Source organism: Aquarana catesbeiana, linkage group LG11, assembly GCF_042186555.1.
Source record: "Aquarana catesbeiana isolate 2022-GZ linkage group LG11, ASM4218655v1, whole genome shotgun sequence".
Lineage (NCBI taxonomy): Eukaryota > Metazoa > Chordata > Amphibia > Anura > Ranidae > Aquarana > Aquarana catesbeiana.
In genome coordinates this window covers 219439252-219460163 of record NC_133334.1, presented here as the reverse complement: position 1 = coordinate 219460163, position 20912 = coordinate 219439252, and the positions used below count along the sequence as shown (strand labels likewise).

The window sequence follows — 20912 nt, the reverse complement described above, 5'->3', positions numbered from 1 at the left end:
CAAATATACTGCAGGAGAGCATCAGAGACTGCGGACATGCTACAGGAGAAGATCAGAGACTGCGGACATACTACAGGTGACAATCAGAGACTGCGGACATGCTAAAGGTGACAATCAGAGACTGTGGACATTATACAGGAGACAATCAGAGACTGCGGACATGCTACAGGTGACAATCAGAAACTGCAGACCTACAGGAGTCAATCAGAGACTGCGTACATGCTACAGGTGACAATCAGAGACTGCAGACATGCTGCAAGTGACAATCAGAGACTGCGGACATTATACAGGAATCAATCAGAGACTGCGGACATACTACAGGGGACAATCAGAGACTGCGGACATTATACAGGAGACAATCAGACTGTGGACATACTACAGGTGACAATCAGAGACTGCGGATATGCTACAGGAGACAATCAGAGACTGCAGACATGCTACAGGAGACAATCAGAGACTGTGGACATACTACAGGTGACAATCAGAGACTGCGCATACGCTACAGGAGACAATCAGACACTGCAGACATGCTACAGGACACAATCAGAGACTGCGGACATGTTACAGGAGACAATCAGAGACTGCAGACATGCTACAGGAGACAATCAGAGACTGCGGCCATTACACAGGAGACAATCTAAGACTGCAGACATTATACAGGAGATGGTCAGAGAACTTTCAGCAATGCACAGCTTTACAGTTGAATAACACAGCTCAGAGTTTCAGCAGTCAGGAATTTTATGGGTGTAAGGACATACCATAATTATCGGCGTATAACACGCACGGATTTTTATTTTTTGCTAAACAAACAAAAAAAGATGGAAAATTTTGAAAAAAAAATCATGTTTAATAGTTTGTTATAAAATTTTGCAAACAGGTAATTTTTCTCCTTCATTGATATGCGTTGATGAGGCTGCACTGGTGGGCACTGATAGGCTGCACTGATGGGCACGGATAGGCACATTTAAGGCGGCACTGATAGGCACAGTTAAGGCGGCACTGATAGGCACAGTTAAGGCGGCACTCAGGCACAAATAATCAATTCAATATTCCAGTCGCACGCGTTCCGGGGTAAACGGCATAGAGCATTAACGGGTGCTGTAACGATTACCAGTTGGGTTCTGGAAGCATCAAACAGAAGTACATCTTCGCCAGCACACCATGGATCAGCAGACAAGGTTGTCCAAAAAAGTTTTTTTAATCGAAAATGGTCACATCACAAGGGGGGTGCGACCATGATGTGACCATTTTCGATTAAAAAACCTTTTTTGGACAACCTTGTCTGCTGATCCATGGTGTGCTGGCGAAGATGTACTTCTATAGGCACAAATAAGGCGGCACTGATGGGGACAGATAAGGCGGCACTGATGGGCACAGATAAGGCGGCACTGATGGCCACTGATGGGCCCTGATGGGTGGCACTGATGGCTGGCACTGATGGGTACCACTGATAGGTGGCACTGATGGGCGGCACTGATGGGAACTGATGGGTGGCACTGATGTGCAGCACTGTTGTTAAAGCAGTGATTGTGGGCACTGATGGGTGGCACTGTGGGGACTGATGGGTGGTGCTGGTGGGCACTGGTAGGCAGCACTGCTGCCTATTGCTAGGTGGCACTGGCAGAGGGCACAGATGGGCACTGATGATCTGGTGGAGCTTGCCGTGATCAGGACTGATGTCCCTCTCACGGCCGCCGGTGATCGTCTTTTTTTTCCTCCTCGCGCTGACATCAAGAGAGCCGGTAATCGGCTATTTTTTCTCTTCGCGCTGACGATTGGTTCTTAAAACCGATCTGAACTATAATTCTTAAAACCGATTGGTTAGCCTAACATAATTCTTAAAAGAAACCCAAAATGGGGTAAACATGTAGGGTGCCATTGTTGATCTCTGCCCATTCCTCCTCCATATCATCGCTAAACAGGTCTTCTATAAGGAAAAGGTCAGCTTTCGTACTGTAATATGAACTTCCTCTTCCTCTGATCGTCTGTAATTACACTGCCACTAATACAGTGGAGGATGTGTCCATAATTTGTGTTAGGTGTACACATCTCCCCAGTTTTAAAATTAAATCCTGCTTTCTAGAGTTATTTAACCTACCTAATCATAACAACTACATGATAAATGTACCCCTTAGATACACCCCCTAAAATAGTTTTTTGCAATGTGGCTATGATTATAAAAAGTTAGAGAAACAAGTGTACTTATTAGTTGTCAAACTATCCCTGACCATCTCTTACCGTCTGTTTGTTGTTTTATTTTGTATTTTAGTTCTCTTTTACATTTTTTCCAATAGTTTTTGTGTCAAATAGCTTAACAGTAATAAGTACATTTTTTTGAAGAGTTCTTTGATTTTCTTGTTTTGAATATGTTGTAAATTTTATAATTTTTTTACAGTCAACCTATTTATACAATTTTTTGCAATGTATCGTAAGTGTAATAGAGTAATGGGAACAAATGCAGTCATCTGGCATTAACACATGCCCTTAGAAAATGTACTTTTTTTACAAATATTTTTTTTGGAGCTTGCATTTTTAATTTTTATGCAGTTTGCAGTATACAAACTGTATAATACCTGAAGGAAATACTGTATATACAGATGTTACAATGACCCTGAATATTAAGAATTACTATTTCCATAACTCCTCCATACCTATTATGAATTAATATGACCACAATATTCAAGGAAAATTTGATCAGAGCAAAACCAGTAGGACAAATACTGCCCCCCCCCCCCCCCCCCGGGAGCTCCGGAAGGTTTCACCTCCTTCCAGACCAGGCCATTTTTTGCGATATGGCACTGCGTTACTTTAACTGACAATTACGCAGTCGTGCAACACTGTACCCAAATAAAGTTTTTGTCCTTTTTTTCCCACAAACAGAGCTTTCTTTTGGTGGTATTTGATCACCTATGCAGTGTTTATTTTTTGCGATATAAACAAAGACCGACATTTTTAAAAAAAAAAACCAATGTTTTTTTACTTTCTGCAATAAAACATATACAATAAAAACATGTAAAAAAAATCTAATTTCTTCATAAATTTAGGCCAATATGTATTCTGCTACATATCTTTGGTAAAAAAATTCCAATAAGCATATATTGATTGGTTTGCGCAAAAGTTATAGCGTCTACAAACTATGGGATATTTGTATTTATTTATTTTTATTTTATTGTTTTCAAATGGCTACTAATGGCTGCGATCAGCTACTTATAGCAGGACTGCGCTATTTGCGATGGATAAATCAGACACCTAACTGAAACTTTTGACACTTTTTGGGGACCAGTGACACTAATACTGTGATCAGTGCTAAAAAATATGTACTGTCACTGTACGAATAACACTGGCAGGGAAAGGGTTAACTTTAGGGGCAATCAAAGGGTTTAATATATGCTTAGGTTGTGCTTACTAATTGTGGGGGAGGTGCTTTGACTAGGGTAAGGCAGAGATCCGTGTTCCTGCTTAGCAGAAACACAGGATCAAAGCCTTCCCCGCTGACAGAACAACAATCTGCCTTGTTTACACAGGCAGACAGCCGTTCTGCTTGAGTCCTGAATGATCGGCGGGTCCCGTAGACATTGAGTCCACTGGACCCGCTGATTGGCTGTGTCCAATCACAGCGGTAGTGGGTCGCCGGCAGCGCACGCCCCAGACCTGGAAGTGTCAGATCACGTATTAGGTATGTAATCTGGCACAAAGCGGCCACCCTGTCGCAGTATATGTATGTGGGGTAGTCGCTAAGTGGTTAATATAACAGTCCTGTTCCTAAGATGAAAAAAATTTGCTATGCTTTGGAACAAAGCCCCACAGTTCTTAATGCGGAGCTCCAGTCATTTTTGGGTTTATTAAAAGTCAGCAGCTACAAAAAAATATAGCTGCTGACTTTTAATAAACACACACTCACACATGGCCCAGGATCCAACAATGTGGTCACCCCAACCATCGATTCTCTCCCTCTCCTCTCCCCGGCACCGGCATTGTAACTGTGGGCACCCAGTTGTGACAGCTTGCAGGGAGGGAGGGGGAGAGGGGAACTTCCGCTCGGATCGCCTAGTGGGAGCGGGTACCTGTCATAACTAGGTACACGCTCTCCCCCCAAAAAAATATACATGCCAAATGTGGTAAGGGAGGAGTGCTTCAAGCGGAACTTCCCCTTTTGGGTAGAGCTCCGCTTTAATACCAGGAATGCTGACAGTCTGAAGAACCTTGTTTGTCTTCTTCAGAGGAACCATGGAACATGGTCAGCCTGGAAGCTTCTGTTCAACCTGAGTCAAGGGGGTTGGTGAGCCATTATTCCCTGCATGTAGATGTAATACAGGATGCAGGATATTGCACAACCAACCACTTCTCCTTGCTGACAGGTTCCTTTGATGTGTGGGTCAGATATGAAAAAATCTTGGTATCACTTTACTTGTTACTATAGGAAACAGCTTGAACAAGGACCACAACCCACACAGTGGATCACCACTTAAACATAAGATAAGTATAGCTTCAGTAGTGACAAATAACAATTCTTTACAAAAGAACATAGACTCTGGCTTTGTACAGAATAGATAGGGATGAAATGAAATGAGGATAAAAACATCAGACTCTATTTAGCAAGAGAGGGTATAGTCCCTCACATATGTTGAATGCATCAAAAAGGGACTCAAGTACACTTCCCTCTACAAGAGCACAGAGTTTGTCTTGCATAAGCAGTGAGTTTCAGCTCTTCCAGCTGCTCACACTTACTATATTATATTTTCAAAATATTCAACTGATCTCTGTAATCTGCACACACCAGATTCTACAAAATCCACTTAAAGTGATTGTATAGTTTTTTTCTTAGAGCCCTTGCACACTGGGGCGGTTTGCAGGCGCTATTGCGCTAATAATAGCGCCTGCAAACCGCCCCGAAAGTGCCGCTGCTTTCATTAGAGTGTGAAAGCCCCGAGGGCTTGCACACTGGAGCGATGAACTGGCAGGACGGTAAAAAAAGTCCTGCCAGCAGCATCTTCGGAGCGGTGAAGGAGCGGTGTGTATACCGCTCCTTTACCGCTCCTGCCCATTGAAATCAATGGGACGGCGCGGCTATACCGCCGGCAAAGCGCCTCTGCAGAGGCGCTTTGCGGTGGTATTTAACCCTTTCTCGGCCGCTAGCGGGGGGTAAAACCGGGGTATAATAACAGCGGCGTTTTACCGCCGACGCCGCCCCCCGCCCCAGTGTGTAAGGGCTCTTAACCACTTAAGCCCCAGACCATTTTGCTGGCCAAAGACCAGGGCACTTTTTGCGATTCGGCACTCCGTCGCTTTAACTGACAATTGCGTGGTTGTGCAACGTGGCTCCCAAACAAAATTGACGTCTTTTTTTTCCCACAAATAGAGCTTTCTTTTGGTGGTATTTGATCACCTCTGCGGTTTTTACTTTTTACGCTCTAAACAAAAAATAGCGACAATTTTGAAAAAAACGCATTATTTTTTGCTTTTTGCTATAATAAATATCCCCCGAAAATATATAAAAAATAATTTTTTTTCCTCAGTTTAGGCCGATACGTATTCTTCTACATATTTTTGGTAAAAAAAAATCACAATAAGCATTTATTGATTGGTTTACGCAAAAGTTATAGCGTCTACAAAATAGGGGATAGTTTTTATGGCATTTTTATTAATATTTTTTTTTTTTTTACTAGTAATGGCGGCGATCTGCAATTTTTATCATGACTGCAACATTATGGCGGACACATCGGACAATTTTGGCACGATTTTGGGACCATTGACATTTATACAGCGATCAGTGCGATTAAAATTGCATTGATTACTGTGTAAATGTGACTGGTAGTGAAGGGGTTAACACAAGGTGGCGCTGTAGGGGTTAAATGTGTCCTAGGGATGTGTTCTAACTGTAGGGGGGATGGGCTAGCTGTGACACATTACTGATCATAGCTCCCGATCACAGGGAGCTATGGTCAGTGACACTGTCACTAGGTAGAACGGGAAGATGCTTGTTTACATCAGCATCTCCCCCTTCTTCCTCTCCGTGAGATGATCGTGGGTATCCCCGCGGACATCGAGTCCGCAGAACCCGCGACCCGGCTCATGGAGCTCCCGGCCACGTGTCGGCGGCATGCAAGTGATGGCATGGCAGCAAATTCAAAGGGACGTACAGGTACGCCCATGTGCCCAGCCGTGCCATTCTGCCGACGTACATCGGCATGCGACAGTCGGGAACCGGTTAAATAACAAACATGGTATACTTACCTGCTCTGTGCAAGATTTTTGTACAGAGCAGCCCCGATCCTCTTCTTCCAGGGTGCCCTGGAGGCGCTCCTGGCTCCTCCTCTTCATCGGATGCCCCCACAGAGAGCAGCTTTCCATGGGGTGGGCACAATCACAAGTCCAGCTGCTGCATCCATTGACACAGACAGCAGGATTCGACCCGCCACCCGCCCCTGTTACTAGATTTGATTGACAGCAGCAGGAGCCAATGGAGAAAAAGGGGGGCAGCTGCAGCACAAGAGGATTTTCACCTTATTGCATAGAAGGGTTCTTTTTTTTTTTTTTTTAAATAACAAACATATACTTACCTCCACTGTGCAGCTCGTTTTACATGGAGTGGTCCCAAACCACGTCTTCTGGGGTCCCTCGGCGGCATAGGATGCATTAAGGTGAAAAAACACAACGGTTTACTACCCCTTTAGGAGAAAAACCTTGAAAAACGTATTCATTATCTGAAGTAAAATCCATTTCTTCCATCACACTTTTAGCCTTTTGTAGTTTGGTTTGTTTTTGCATTCTAGCTTTCCAGATTCTGCAATCTGCTTTTAAATGAGTTTGTTTCTTGCACACAAAACATTCACGTGTTTTATTCATATTTTTCTTCTTTAAAGCAGACTCTGTGACAGAAGCACCGTCACTATTAATGCTTTCTGTTTCACGCTTACTGTAAATTCATCCACAGGCTTGCCCTTAAACTAGTCCAATGTCAGTTCATCATCTAGATGTGTACCAAGTGCTGTGACAAGCATTTCAAAACTTTCTGGTAAATAACTGAGTAATAGTGCTGCGACATGCAAATCTTTTATTTCTTCTCCTATACCTCTCAGACGTTCAACCATTTCCAAGGTGTGCCTTATGTAATCCTGCATATCCTGGCCTTTCATCATCTTGGTTTGGTATAGTTTTCTAATTTAATACAGTGAGATTAGCTCTTTTGTGCACCTTTTGGAACCCTTCCCACATTTCTTTAGCAGTTTCACACTTACATATATGTATTTTGCTAAGAGAGATTGTGCTCTGAGCTTTCTGAGCTTTCTCTATCCACTCATCTGAAGGGTGTTTTGGTCTGACTTCATGCATACATTTCCACATACCTTCTCCTATTAGCAGCATTTTCATCTTGCATTTCCAAGACTGGTAGTTCTGGTTTGTCAGATTTGCAAATGAAAGCTTTGTTGCAGCTGTGTTACTGGCCATTTACAAAAAAAAAAAATACTTTCACAGTCTTTTTTCTGTTGCTGTATCTTGCACTTGTTGTAGCAGGTTATGACTTGGCTATGACTGGGTTCTCATCTTTTCTCTGGGTGGGTGTCTGGGCCTGGGCCCATAACCTGTTAGAAAATTCTGTATATAGCCCTACAGAACAGACAGTGCACAGTCCATATGTGTTTATCTGCTGCTTAACTGCAGACAGGTAACAGGAACTTTTATTCAGGAAAAAGACATAAAGCATACTACAGATGCAGCTACAAATGTATAAACACTGCCATCTACTAGTTGAAAAATATACAGTGGGGACGAAAAGTATTCAGACCCCCTTAAATTTTTCACTCTTTGTTATATTGCAGCCATTTGCTAAAATCATTTAAGTTCATTTTTTTTCCTCATTAATGTACACACAGCACCCCATATTGACAGAAAAACACAGAATTGTTCACATTTTTGCAGATTTATTAAAAAAGAAAAATTGAAATATCACATGGTCCTAAGTATTCAGACCCTTTGCTGTGACACTCATATATTTAACTCAGGTGCTGTCCATTTCTTCTGATCATCCTTGAGATGGTTCTACACCTTCATTTGAGTCCAGTTGTGTTTAATTATACTGATTGGACTTGATTAGGAAAGCCACACACCTGTCTATATAAGATCTTACAGCTCACAGTGCATGACAGAGCAAATGAGAATCATAAGGTCAAAGGAACTGCCTGAAGAGCTCAGAGACAGAATTGTGGCAAGGCACAGATCTGGCCAAGGTTACACAAAAATTTCTGCTGCACTTAAGGTTCCTAAGAGCACAATAGCCTCCATAATCCTTAAATGGAAGATGTTTGGGACGACCGGAACCCTTCCTAGAGATGGCCATCCGGCCAAACTGAGCTTATGGGGGAGAAGAGCCTTGGTGAGAGAGGTAAGGAAGAACCCAAAGATCACTGTAGCTGAGCTCCAGAGATGCAGCCGGGAGATGGGAGAAAGTTGTAGAAAGTCAACCATCACTGCAGCCCTCCACCAGTCGGGGCTTTATGGCAGAGTGGCCCGACGGAAGCCTCTCCTCAGTGCAAGACACATGAAAGCCCGCATGGAGTTTGCTAAAAAACACCTGAAGGACTCCAAGATTGTGAGAAATAAGATTCTTTGGTCTGATGATACCAAGATAGAACTTTTTGGCCTTGATTCTAAGCGGTATGTGTGGAGAAAAACAGGCACTGCTCATCACCTGTCCAATACAGTCCCAACAGTGAAGCATGGTGGTGGCAGCATCATGCTGTGGGGGTGTTTTTCAGCTGCAGGGACAGGACGACTGGTTGCAATCGAGGGAAAGATGAATGCGGCCAAGTACAGGGATATCCTGGACGAAAACCTTCTCCAGAGTTCTCAGGACCTCAGACTGGGCCGAAGGTTTACCTTCCAACAAGACAAGGACCCTAAGCACACAGCTAAAATAACAAATGAGTGGCTTCACAACAACTCCATGACTGTTCTTGAATGGCCCAGCCAGAGCCCTGACTTAAACCCAATTGAGCATCTCTGGAGAGACCTAAAAATGGCTGTCCACCAACGTTTACCATCCAACCTGACAGAACTGGAGAGGATCTGCAAGGAGGAAAGGCAGAGGATCCCCAAATCCAGGTGTGAAAAACTTGTATCTTTCCCAAAAAGACTCATGGCTGTATTAGATCAAAAGGGTGCTTCTACTATATACTGAGCAAAGTGTCTGAATACTTAGGACCATGTGATATTTCAGTTTTTCTTTTTTAATAAATCTGCAAAAATGTCAACAATTCTGTGTTTTTCTGCCAATATGGGGTGCTGTGTGTACATTAATGAGGAAAAAAAAATGAACTTAAATGATGTTAGCAGATGGCTGCAATATAACAAAGAGTGAAAAATTTAAGTGGGTCTGAATACTTTCCGTCCCCACTGTATCTTTACTAAATACTGATACTGAGTAGTTGTTGAGTAGTGTCCCTCAGAATAACTCTTTATTTTTTTTACATCTATCCACAGATCCGAACCTTCGAGCAAAATCGAGCATTAGAATATGGACCTTTATCTCCTCTCAGAGATCCAGTTAGAGAATATATGCAACTGACAGGAGGTGGAACACTGCACTACATTATGAGTTTTGTGTAAGTCGAATGACTATAAGGTCATTGAAGGTCTTATCAATTTTTGTTTTACTTTTATTTTTAATAATGTCAGAAAAAAAAAAACTAAATTTATAATTTTTCCTGAATATCCAGAGATTCACCTAACATAACATACTGTATCTATCACAGTTTCTGGGAAACCGTAAAAACACAAACACAGTCAAAAACTGACAATAGTTCCTGTAACAGGAGGTTGGAGAACTTTCCCAATGACAGCACCTGTGATGGTGACAAATTTCAAAGTTGGGATTTCTCCTCACTTTGGTAAGATTTCCACTTCCTGTTATGTTTCCAGAACAGAAAATGAGGGAAAAATGTGCGCAAGCCAACAGCAATAAATGCTTCACTGTTCCAACCAAAACAAATGATGGAATTACTTTCTTATTTCTTGGCAGATAAAATATAAATGTAAATGTAATTTTTGTAGTTAGGTAAGCTAGTACTTTCCCATTTTGCAACAAATGTAATCTCCACTGACTACAATTCCAGGTAAAACCTGAAACTGACTTCCCGATGTCATGACTAGTTATTGTATTTTCTGTAAATTCCTCCAGAGGGCAGCAATATTTCACATTTCTAACATATAGTACATTTAACTTGCCATTCATCTCTAATTTAAAATGATTAGTAATATGTTTTTTGGTACTTGAAAAATATATGAACAGCATAAATTTTGGCATTTACCATCTTTACCTGAAAATCTCAAGGATGACCCAGTAAGAAATTAAACATCACTGAAATAATTGTCAGTTTATTTATATTCTGTCTATCATAATCTATCATCAGTCTCGGAAATAGGTAAATTGGGCATCATTTACTAAATTTATTAAAACTTAGAGAAATACTTGCTGACTACAAAAAATACATTTATTACTAGCCCTATTCTAATGCACCTTTTATGAGAATAAAAAAACAATTAGAAAACACGTTTTACAGTATCTTAAAGGACAATTAGACAATATACTTTCTTCCTGCAATGTCATGTGCTCATAGCATTTACCATTCACTTTCAAACATTAAAACCAGAGGCAGATTTATACTTTCTGTTCTCCTAGGCAAGCTGTGGGGCACTAGTGTCAGGAGCCTGTACACCTTGCCCACACCTCAGGAGTGTGTGAAGTCACGACTGCTCCAGACATATCAGGGACAGTACTGGAAGTGTGTTTCTATACCATGGCAGCATTTTAGTGCGGCTCTCTGTAAAAGCAGCAAAAAATTATATCCTCTGTTGTGTTCAACGGGCAGTACCGCTGCCATTCATGGTCATTTCAAGAGAATGGGCCATGCCACAACCGTTCTGCAACCACATGCAATGTACGCAGTTGCAGCGCAGTGGCGTGGCCTTTACAGGGTTAAAACGGGCACTCAGGATGCAATATATCACTTCCTCACCAATTGTAATATGCCTTGAAAAAGCGGTCCAGCAAGAATTGCTTTTCAGAGTATTGGCAAGGTCTAACGCATGTGTAAACTTAGCCTGTGAATGGGGATAATAGCAGGGCAGGGCAGGGCAGAGCAGGGCAAGTCAGGTGCCAAGAATATAGGCCTTCCCCCAATTTGCTTGACTAGAAGGTCATTTCTAGGTATTTTATTCATGTATACCAGGAAAACTGTGACCGGAGTCACTTTGGGCGGGGGACCAGTGGAACCCAGAATCCCTTGGAGAGGTTGGGAAACCCTTGTTTCCATTGCCAATGCACATCCTATGTCTAATCACCCTGTGTCTATTAGGGGCAAAGGGTGACCAAGAACCCTGGTCTGATCTGTACTATTCGGACTTACTGTACAACCACACTGGAGTGGTATATGTATATATATTTATTGTATATTGTCTCATACTATGGTGTGCTCTCTGTTGGGTCGTTTGGGGTGTGGCTGTATTGCATTGTTCTATTGTTTGTGTCTGCCTTGGGAGTAACCTATTATGGGATGTATATGTGTCTGTGGATTAGCTGTGGGGGGGGGGGTTTTCTCCAGCAGCCCCTCCCAAAGACAGTCTACTGATGAGAAGTTTGACTACACCTGTGTCATGCTACTGGTGGAGATAAAGTCTACCCTGTCCTGTTTCATTATGCAAAGGAGGGGCTTGTCCCGAGTGTATATCTGTGTACATGTGTTTCAATAAACAGTTCATGTTCAGCAGCCAAAACGAGTACTACCTAGTTTGTGGTTGCAAGCGGTTGGAAGATCTGATATCTCTATTCAGACTTGAAGGAAGTGGTATATGACGAAAGCACTCAAGCGGAGTGTCAGACGTTTCGTTACAAAAACTTTTTAGAGATTGGCCACAGCCCTAGGGAGAACTAGAATGGCAGCAGACAGGAGACAGTAGCATTGCATTATATCTTATTTATTCAGAAATATCCACCCAGGGAGTAGCTTACAAAGGTTGATCCAGTAGCAGTACATGATATTTAAATAAGAGGTGTAGCTAATTTAATTATAGAAACTCACTTCAACATATGAATGCTCCAATCCTCATACAAAGATTTTTACATGGAGACAATTCTTTTAATATAGGGCTTACTGAATCCAGCTTCCAATTTAACCACCAGCGGTACAGGCCCATATTTACCCCACCAGAAAAACATCCACGGAAATATAATATCTGCAGTGGCACCACCAGAACCACATCTGCAGAGATAAGATTAGCTCCACAGTGACACTACCAGAAACAAGTCCACTGGAATACTATGTTTTCTAGTGACACCACTAGAAACACATCCACAGTGATACAATCAATCTCATACGCGTGTGCAGGGGGTGTGCCAGGTGTGCTTGGGCACACCCTAATCACTACGCGTAGTGCCGATTCCCCCTCCCGGCCAGGTTTCCCCCAGCAGTGCTGCTGGCTTCCCTCCTCTCCATTCCAACCAGCTGCTGCAGGGATGTTTTTGAATGGAGAACGGGGGAAAGGGTAGTAAATATGTAATTTGCCAGCCCCTTCCTTTTCTGATTGAACATAGTGTACATACTCACTCACTGTGTTCATTCATAACTGAAGGATAGTAAAGTTTACTATGCTTCAGTTTGTGAATGAACAGGAAGCCGTTCAGCACAGAGCACTTCCCATTCATTCACTGTCTAGTGCAACTGAGGCTGCAGAGAAAGGCATTAGTGTTTTAGCTTTGGGATGCACACCCTAGTGCAATAGGCTGCACACACCTATGATCAATACGCATTCCCATAACCCCTCTACCCCATCCAAGTTTTTACTCCTAATAAAAACAACAAAAACAAGCCCAGGGACTGAATCCATCAGACTTCTGTACAATGGGCCAGGCAGTGAAATGACCAAATAGCTTTTTCTGAAACGCACATTTTCCACTTGCATCCGGACACAAGAAATCAGTCCCTGGGCTTGTTTTTGTTGTTTTTATTAGGAGTAAAAACTTGGATGGGGTAGAGGGGTTATGGGAATGCCCAAATTGACTGAAACAACAGATGGGGACAACTTCCTTCCTATGTACAGTGAAAAGATCCTGTACTGTTCTCCTTCCTGGACACAATCAGTCTTTAAGAATCAGTCAGCAAAAGTCCCTTGTGGACTAGGAGCTCTTAGTCCCCTCTGGAAAATAGCATAAAATGTTGCAAAACCACATGCAGGAGTATCTCCTCTCCTCGGTAGAACTGCTCCCAGCTCCATGCCTGCAGGTACCCTCGTGGCTGCTTGTCTACCAGCCTATCTGGCTGCTTCAAAGATCTCCCAGAACAAGCACTCCATCTGCCACCTGACTCCCCTGCTGGCATGGCTCCACCAAATTTAAAGGGCTGACCTAGCCACCCTGCCGGGACATTCTGCCTGGGGATTGGCCAAGTCCCCCTAATATGCAGATCAGAACCTCCTGGCCTCTGCCCACTAACTTCCAGAAGCTTCTACAAACTTCTACACCAGGAGGGAGGTATCAGAGACCTGCATCTGTACAGCCATCTAGCCTGACGTGCCATAACCAGACCCAATTACATACTCACATAACCTACCATGAGTCATAAGCTTAAATGTACCTACACCAACACTAGTAGCACACTAGAAGGTGCTACATTAGTCTGAATCAGTGGTGCCAATGGTAGTAAAATAAATGCCAATTGGTGTCAGTGCTAGTAAAAAAAAAGCACCAGTTATTAGTGTCGGTGGGATAAAATGAGTCCTAATTGTTGAGGTCAGTGAGTGAAAGCAAAATAAAAACCCCAGCCCAGCATTGTGGCAGTAAACTTGCCTCTTCGGTCTCGCTGCTCTGCTTCCCTCCTCCTTTGGATAGGAACTTTTTTGCGAGTATTGAGCAGCAGATCTATATATACAGAAAAGCTGTATTTCAGGGTTTGCACTACTTTTAAATATTCTGATCATATCTGTCCAAAATCTAAGCCTTAGGGAATGGAAATTCCATTCAGATATGTAAAAATTAGCACAAAGAAGGGATTACAATTTGAAACCATTATCAGTATAGCATATCTTTAATTTTATTTTATTTCCCATCAGTCTTGGGATTTATTTACTGTCACAACAGGTTTGATTAAACAGTAATCATAAAACTTAATATAAAGGACAAAGGAAGGCTTATGGTAACCACATTCTTCTGCCCGCACATCATTATTCATCACCACATGACCTAGCTCTGATTCATGGTGTCACGCTCACAGTATCAAGCAAAGTCTATGATCGGCATCAACAAAAGCTATACTGTGCATGCATGCAAATGACCCAGAAACCAAATCAAATACTAAAAAGTTACAATTACAAATACAATTTACAATTACAATTCACAAGTAGATTATCCTCTCTTAAAGCACAGAAACATACAATCCATAACCACAAATAGTGAATAATTCCATTTAAAGCAACGCTCCAGTCAAAATGTCTTTTTAGTTTTAGTAAAAGTCTGGAAAGGTTAGAAATTTGTCATTCTCTTGCTGTCTTCCTGTCCTGAAGTTGCCTGTTCATTTAGTGTCCTAGTGTCACAGGCAAAGGAAATGAGAAGAAAACCCCGCAATGGAGTCACAGACACCCACAGAAAGTTTTATTTCCTACTACTCTAATGGCCCGTACACTCGATCCGAATATCGTACGAAAATGGTCGTCCGAGGAAGGATCGTACGATATTCGGATCGTGTGTACACTACTTTCGACAGCCGATCACGACCGTTCATCTGATATTATTCGATCGGACATACACGAAAATTTTCGTTTAGTCAGTATAGTTGTCGTCCGAAAATACAATACAAATACATTACAACACATGACATCACTTCCGATTTTTTTTGTCTGTCGTATGAGAATTTTCCTGACTTTATTTAGCTATTCAATTTCTACTTGCGACTATTAAGCGAGAACGGTCGTACAATCTGTCGTACGATATTCGGAACGTGTGTACGAGGCATAACGCTAAACCAAACCTCAGCACCTGTTCAGCCTTTAACTTACAAATTTCACCAATTAGCGAGTATAAATGGAACCAAAATGGTCAAGGTAGGATATTGTGTACTTTTCTAATATTCAAACACATGTAATGGGTTTAACTAAAAAAATGTGCATGTACATTGACTGAAACAGTTATATTCTTCCTTTTTGTTAGTGATTCACGCTCATACCATGGAAATGTGGATCTGCACAGCCTCAAACTGAGATTACGATCATACTACCAGGTAACTCCTTAGCAGCACCCTAGTATAGCGTAGCCCTATACTGCAGCCAACGACCAGGTTATGATTACAGAAGTCATATATTAGAAATATTTAAAGACTCACTAAAATGATGTCAGCTCATATTTCTTCAAATTTGTTTTGCAATTCTGTAATTGTGAATATTGTTGATTTGTGATATCTATGATTGGATCAAAAATATGTTTTAAAACTATAAGATATTTACATTGAAGGAAAAACCTTTATGACACCAAGCTGTGAAGAGCTTTGTTAGAATTTGTTAGAATCAGTTTATCAACATCAGTCATTTTTACTTCCAATACATTTTTTACTGAATTTTCAACATGCTGTAGGTACAGTAAGTAATATGTGTTCATAGTACAAAGTACCATAGACAATAACAGAAAATTGGGTACAATTGAGTACAAAGTATAGGATAGACCTTTACAATCCTGTGGATCTTGGAATTGATGCCTAGACAATAAGTTTGTGGTGACAGAAACATTATAGTTGTCTAGTAGCTTCTGTTGGGGCTAATTCAATCCAGATAGCTACACTATATTGTCAAAAGTATTGGGACGCCTGCCTTTACACTAGAGGTGCGCATCTTCACTGGTCTCACGATTTGATTCGATTATCCTCGCAACGATTCAGGATGCTTCACGATTACTGCCCGTGCTATTCATAACAAAAATTCAAGCAATCTCAAGAACTACATTTTTTTAATTTTATCTGTTCTTAAAAAAAAAAAAAAGAAGGACGCTCCCTGCATGTAGCAAAGTCTGAACACAACAGACAGCAACAGTATTTATTTAGAACAGTAAATACTAAACGGCACAACCCCCTTTACATTCCACACCCCCCATTTACAATCCAGAGCCCATTTTACATTACACAGCCCCCCCCCATTTACATGATATAGCCCATTTACATTACACAGCCCCCATTTACATTACACAGCCCATTTTACATTGCACAACCCCCCCATTTACATTTCACAGCCCATTTTATATTACACAGCCCCCCCATTTACATGATACAGCCCCTTTACATTACAAAGCCCCCCATTTACATGATATAGCGCATTTACATTACACAGCCCATTTTACATTACACAGCCCCCCCATTTTACATTACACAGCCCATTTACATTAACCACTTTAAGACCAGCCTCGTTTTGGATTTTAGGTGTTTACAAGTTTAAAACAGGTTTTTTTGCTAGAAAATTACTTAGAACCCCCAAACATTATATATTGTTTTTTTTCTAACACCCTAGAGAATAAAATAGCGGTCATTGCAATACTTTTTTTTGCACCATATTTGCGCAGCGGTCTTCTAAGCGCACTTTTTTTGGAAAAAATTCACTTTTTTGATTAAAAAAATAAGACAACAGTAAAGTTAGCCCAATTTTTTTTTATATTGTGAAATATAATGTTACGCCAAGTAAATTGATACCCATCATGTCACGCTTCAAAATTGCGCCCGCTCGTGGAATGGCGTCAAACTTTTACCCTTAAAAATCTCCATAGGCGACGTTTAAAAAATTCTACAGATTGCATGTTTTGCGTTACAGAGGAGGTCTAGTGCTAGAATTATTACTCTCACTCTACCGGTCGCGGCGATACCTCACATGTGTGGTTTGACCACCGTTTTCATATGTGGGCGCTACTCACGTATGCGTTCGCGTCTGCGCGCGAGCTCGTCGGGACAGGGCGCTTTAAAAAAATTTTTTTTTTTTATTATTATTTATTTTAATTTATTTTATTTATTTTTTCATTGTTTTATAAAAAAAAAAATTTGGATCACTTTTATTCCTATTACAAGGAATGTAAACATCCCTTGTAATAGAAAAAAGCATGACAGGTCCTCTTAAATATGAGATCTGGGGTCAAAAAGTCCTCAGATCTCATATTTAGACTAAAATGCAAAAAAAAAAAAAAAAAAAAGTTGTTAATTGTGCCTTTAAGAGAAGTGGGCGGAGCTGACCTAATGACGTCGCTCCGGCAGTCCTATGGTATAGAGACGGGTGGGGGCCATCTTGGCCTCACTCTTCTCAGTACCTCAGCAGTGACAGGTCCCGATCTCCTCCGCCGCTACCGACGGCTCCGGTAAGCGGCGGAGGGTGCGGGAGAGCGGCGGGAGGGGGGGTGGCACCTCTCCCGCCGCCGATAACGGTGATCTCGCGGTGAACCCGCCACAGAGACCACCGTTATCGTGTACAGAAACGCCGGCCCTAAAGATAGATACCTCGGTTGTGGCAGCAGCTGCTGCCGTTACCGAGATATCCATCTTTAAAAAAATGACGTATATATACAGTGAGCGGTCCGGAAGTGGTTATACAGACCCCCTGCACTCCCAGGAGACCACCTCCCTCTCCCGGGACAGCCCTGTCAGCGCACTCTAAAGTTAAATATATCACTGTCAGTCCCTCTGTTTCATGCAAGGTTAATGTAAACCGATGCCTCTACCTTATTATCTCCCATCTTCTATCACTTGTCACAGGCACGTGCCCTGTGGCCGGCCGGGAGGAGGAGTGCACTGGCAGGGCTGTCCCGGAGAAGGCAGGGGGAGCCGGGATGACATCATCCATGCAATTGATGCGGTAGCTCTCCCGAATTGATGCTGAATCGTGCAAAGCTGCATCAAGATGCATCGATTCTATGATTATTTTCAACACCCGTACTTTACACGCACATGAACTTTAATGGCATCCCAGTCTTAGTCTGTACTGTTCAATATTGAGTTGGCCCAACCTTTGCAGCTATAACAGCTTCAACTCTTCTGCGAAGGCTGTTCACAAGGTTTAGGAGTGTCTATGGGAATGTTTGACCATTCTTCCAGAAACGCTTTTGTGAAGTCAGGCACTGATGTTGGATGAGAAGGCCTGGCTTGCAGTCTCTGCTCTAATTCATCCTAAAGGTGTTTTATCGGGTTGAGGTCAGGACTTTGTGCAGGCCAGTCAAGTTCCTCCACCCCAAACTCGCTCATCCATGTCTTTATGGACCTTGCTTTTTGCACTGGTGCGCAGTCATGTTGGAACAGGAAGGGGCCATCCCCAAACTGTTTTCACAAAGTTGGGAGCATGAAAATGTTCAAAATGTCTTGGTATGCTGATGCCTTAAGAGTTCCCAACACTGGAATGGAGGGGCCAAGCCCAACCCTTGAAAAACACCCCCACACCATAATCCCCCATCCACCAAATGATTTGGACCAGTGCACAAAGCAAGGTCCATAAAGACATGAAAGTTTGGGGTGGAGGAACTTGACTGGCCTGCACAGAGTCCTGACCTCGACCCGATTGAACACCTTTGGGATGAATTAGAGTGGAGACTGTGAGCCAGGCCTTCTCATCCGACATCATTGCCTGACCTGACAAATAGGCTTCTGGAAGAATGGTCAAACATTCCCATAGACACACTCCTAAACCTTGTGGACAGCCTTCCCAGAAGAGTTTAAGTTGTTATAGCTGCGAAGGGTGGGTCAACCCCTACGGACTAAAGCTGCATACACACTATACAATTTTCTTTAGATTTTTTTCCTTTTAGATTTACCAAAACCATATAATATAAGGTCAAACCTACACTTTCAATTTCTATGCAATCAGGTAGGCCCTTACACTACATAGTTGAAGGTAAATTTAAAGGAAATCTAACAACAAAAGTTGTATAGTGTGTATCCATTTTAAGACTGGGAAGCCATTAAAGTTCATGTGCGTGTAAAGGCAGGTGTCCCAATACTTTTGACAATATAGTGTCGATTTATTTATTTTTAGGCAATATACAGATTGCTTTGTTCTTGTACCCAACCTTTGTCGAGGTGTTATATTCACTTTTGTACATGTGTGAATGGACCACACGAATAATTAAATGACATCATGTTTCAGGATTTGCTCCATCAGATGATATTGATGCCACTCCCAGATACACACCTTATAGTCCAGGATCCAGTATCAGGTGAGCCAACCTTTTAATGCTTTTGTTATACTGTATCTGTTCTGCATGCCTGATGTACCCTCAAACGGTGACTTAGGTTACAACTATCCTGCTAAAACAGATGATGAATATGTCTAAATGCCACTAGTATATGCTATTGTGGATCAAGATTGGCATTTTTTTAGATTTTTAGACAAAACTTAGGCGTTTTGTACAATGCACAATAATATTTTAACTGTTTTTTTACCAGCTGTAACCCTAATTATTGTACGCTAAGGACCCTGGACAGTTAGTTTTAAACACAAAATAAGTAACAATCTAACAACAGTATCACAGAAAGAAAAACATATTTTATATACAGTACATAAAGGTTTTTTTGTTTTGGATAGAGTAGGAAATGTTTAAAACCCCTATCAAATTAGTGTTATGCCATCTGTGTCCCATTTGGGAGATCCCCAACAGTTCCTTTCCCAGTGAGGCAACTGGAAGTGAATAGAAATCTCCTCAAAGTGAGGGTAATTCCCTTCTTATACAATTGTCATTGGAACAGGTTTCTTCACTCATTCTTGACTGTTGTTCTACTGACAACCTTAAAAGTTTGGATTTCTCCTTACTTTCTCTTTTGTTGAGAAAGTTAGTGGGAAAAAAAAAAAAGAAAGCCAATGAGCTCCCAGCTGTTCTCCTGTACTTTTTCTTACATCATTCTCTGGCTAAATATTCCAGGAAATGTTTTCTGGCCCTGTCTCTGGGAATAAATATGGTAAATTGCAATTGTTTCTGGAACTTTTTCTGGAATTAGGTAGGTGCGGTAGACATTATGCTGTCCCCTTGAAAATTCCATCCTCTAAGTTCAGCCCACTCTTTCCTCTGAGTTTGTCATGCTTGAATTGGAGACACAACCTTTAAAAAAAAAAAAAGCAATAAAAACTTAAGTCTAAACATCCACACTCTATCCAAAAACAAAAAAGTTTTCTACTTACACTTTAAAGTCAAAGTGCAAACAGATAACTTTGCAAATGTGTTTTCTCTTTGACATTTAAAAGTATAGTTAATTTCTATCAATCGGAGTAAATAAGAAAAGAAAAGCTAAATGAAATGAATTGTGATTCAATGTTCCATGACAATGAAACATGGAAACTACCAATGGGGGTGAATACCTTTGGTAGGCAATGCAGTTCATTTACTAAAGGAGTGGAGCATGTTCACCTTGCAAAGTAAATTTTCACTTAGTTTTGCCTATGCAGAGATTCTCTCAATTAGTTATACTTTGAGTATATCACTCTCCCCTTAAACTCTTTAGATGACATAGGTGAGACAGCTCAGATTGTCCAAGATGTCGGGGCACTCCAGCAGATCATCACCCCATGTTCTGGGGGTACCTAAAGCTAATTCACTACTGGCGGATCATGGTTTTAGATACAAATTGCTTCTTACCCATTAATTTGTGTACTTGGAAATGTGGATAAGGAACTATATACTCCTGGGATAAGGATTCTGGTCTCTAGGCTACTCTTTATTGCCCCCAAGCTAATAGCTTTGAAATGGATATCCGCTCACCCCACTACTTCGGATTAGTGGTGTATCCAGGTTAATACTTCTCTTTTTAGGGATAGCCTAATCTTCCAACGTAGGGGTTCTCCGAATATTTTTTTTTGTCAAATTTTGGAGCCCATGGCTCTCCATACCTGGACTGGTGCCACTATCCAAATTCTCTTCT

General features: G+C 41.6%; 1 protein-coding gene across 1 annotated transcript in view; it reads left to right on the top strand.

The window, feature by feature from the left end:
* LOC141112477 (uncharacterized) overlaps positions 1-20912 on the top strand; it is a 150572-nt gene that overhangs the window by 30449 nt on the left and 99211 nt on the right. Inside the window, exons 2-4 of the mRNA XM_073605339.1 lie at positions 9481-9602; positions 15197-15266; positions 19147-19216. Of these exons, the coding sequence (XP_073461440.1) occupies positions 9481-9602; positions 15197-15266; positions 19147-19216 (262 nt within the window). The remainder of the gene's footprint in view (positions 1-9480; positions 9603-15196; positions 15267-19146; positions 19217-20912) is intronic.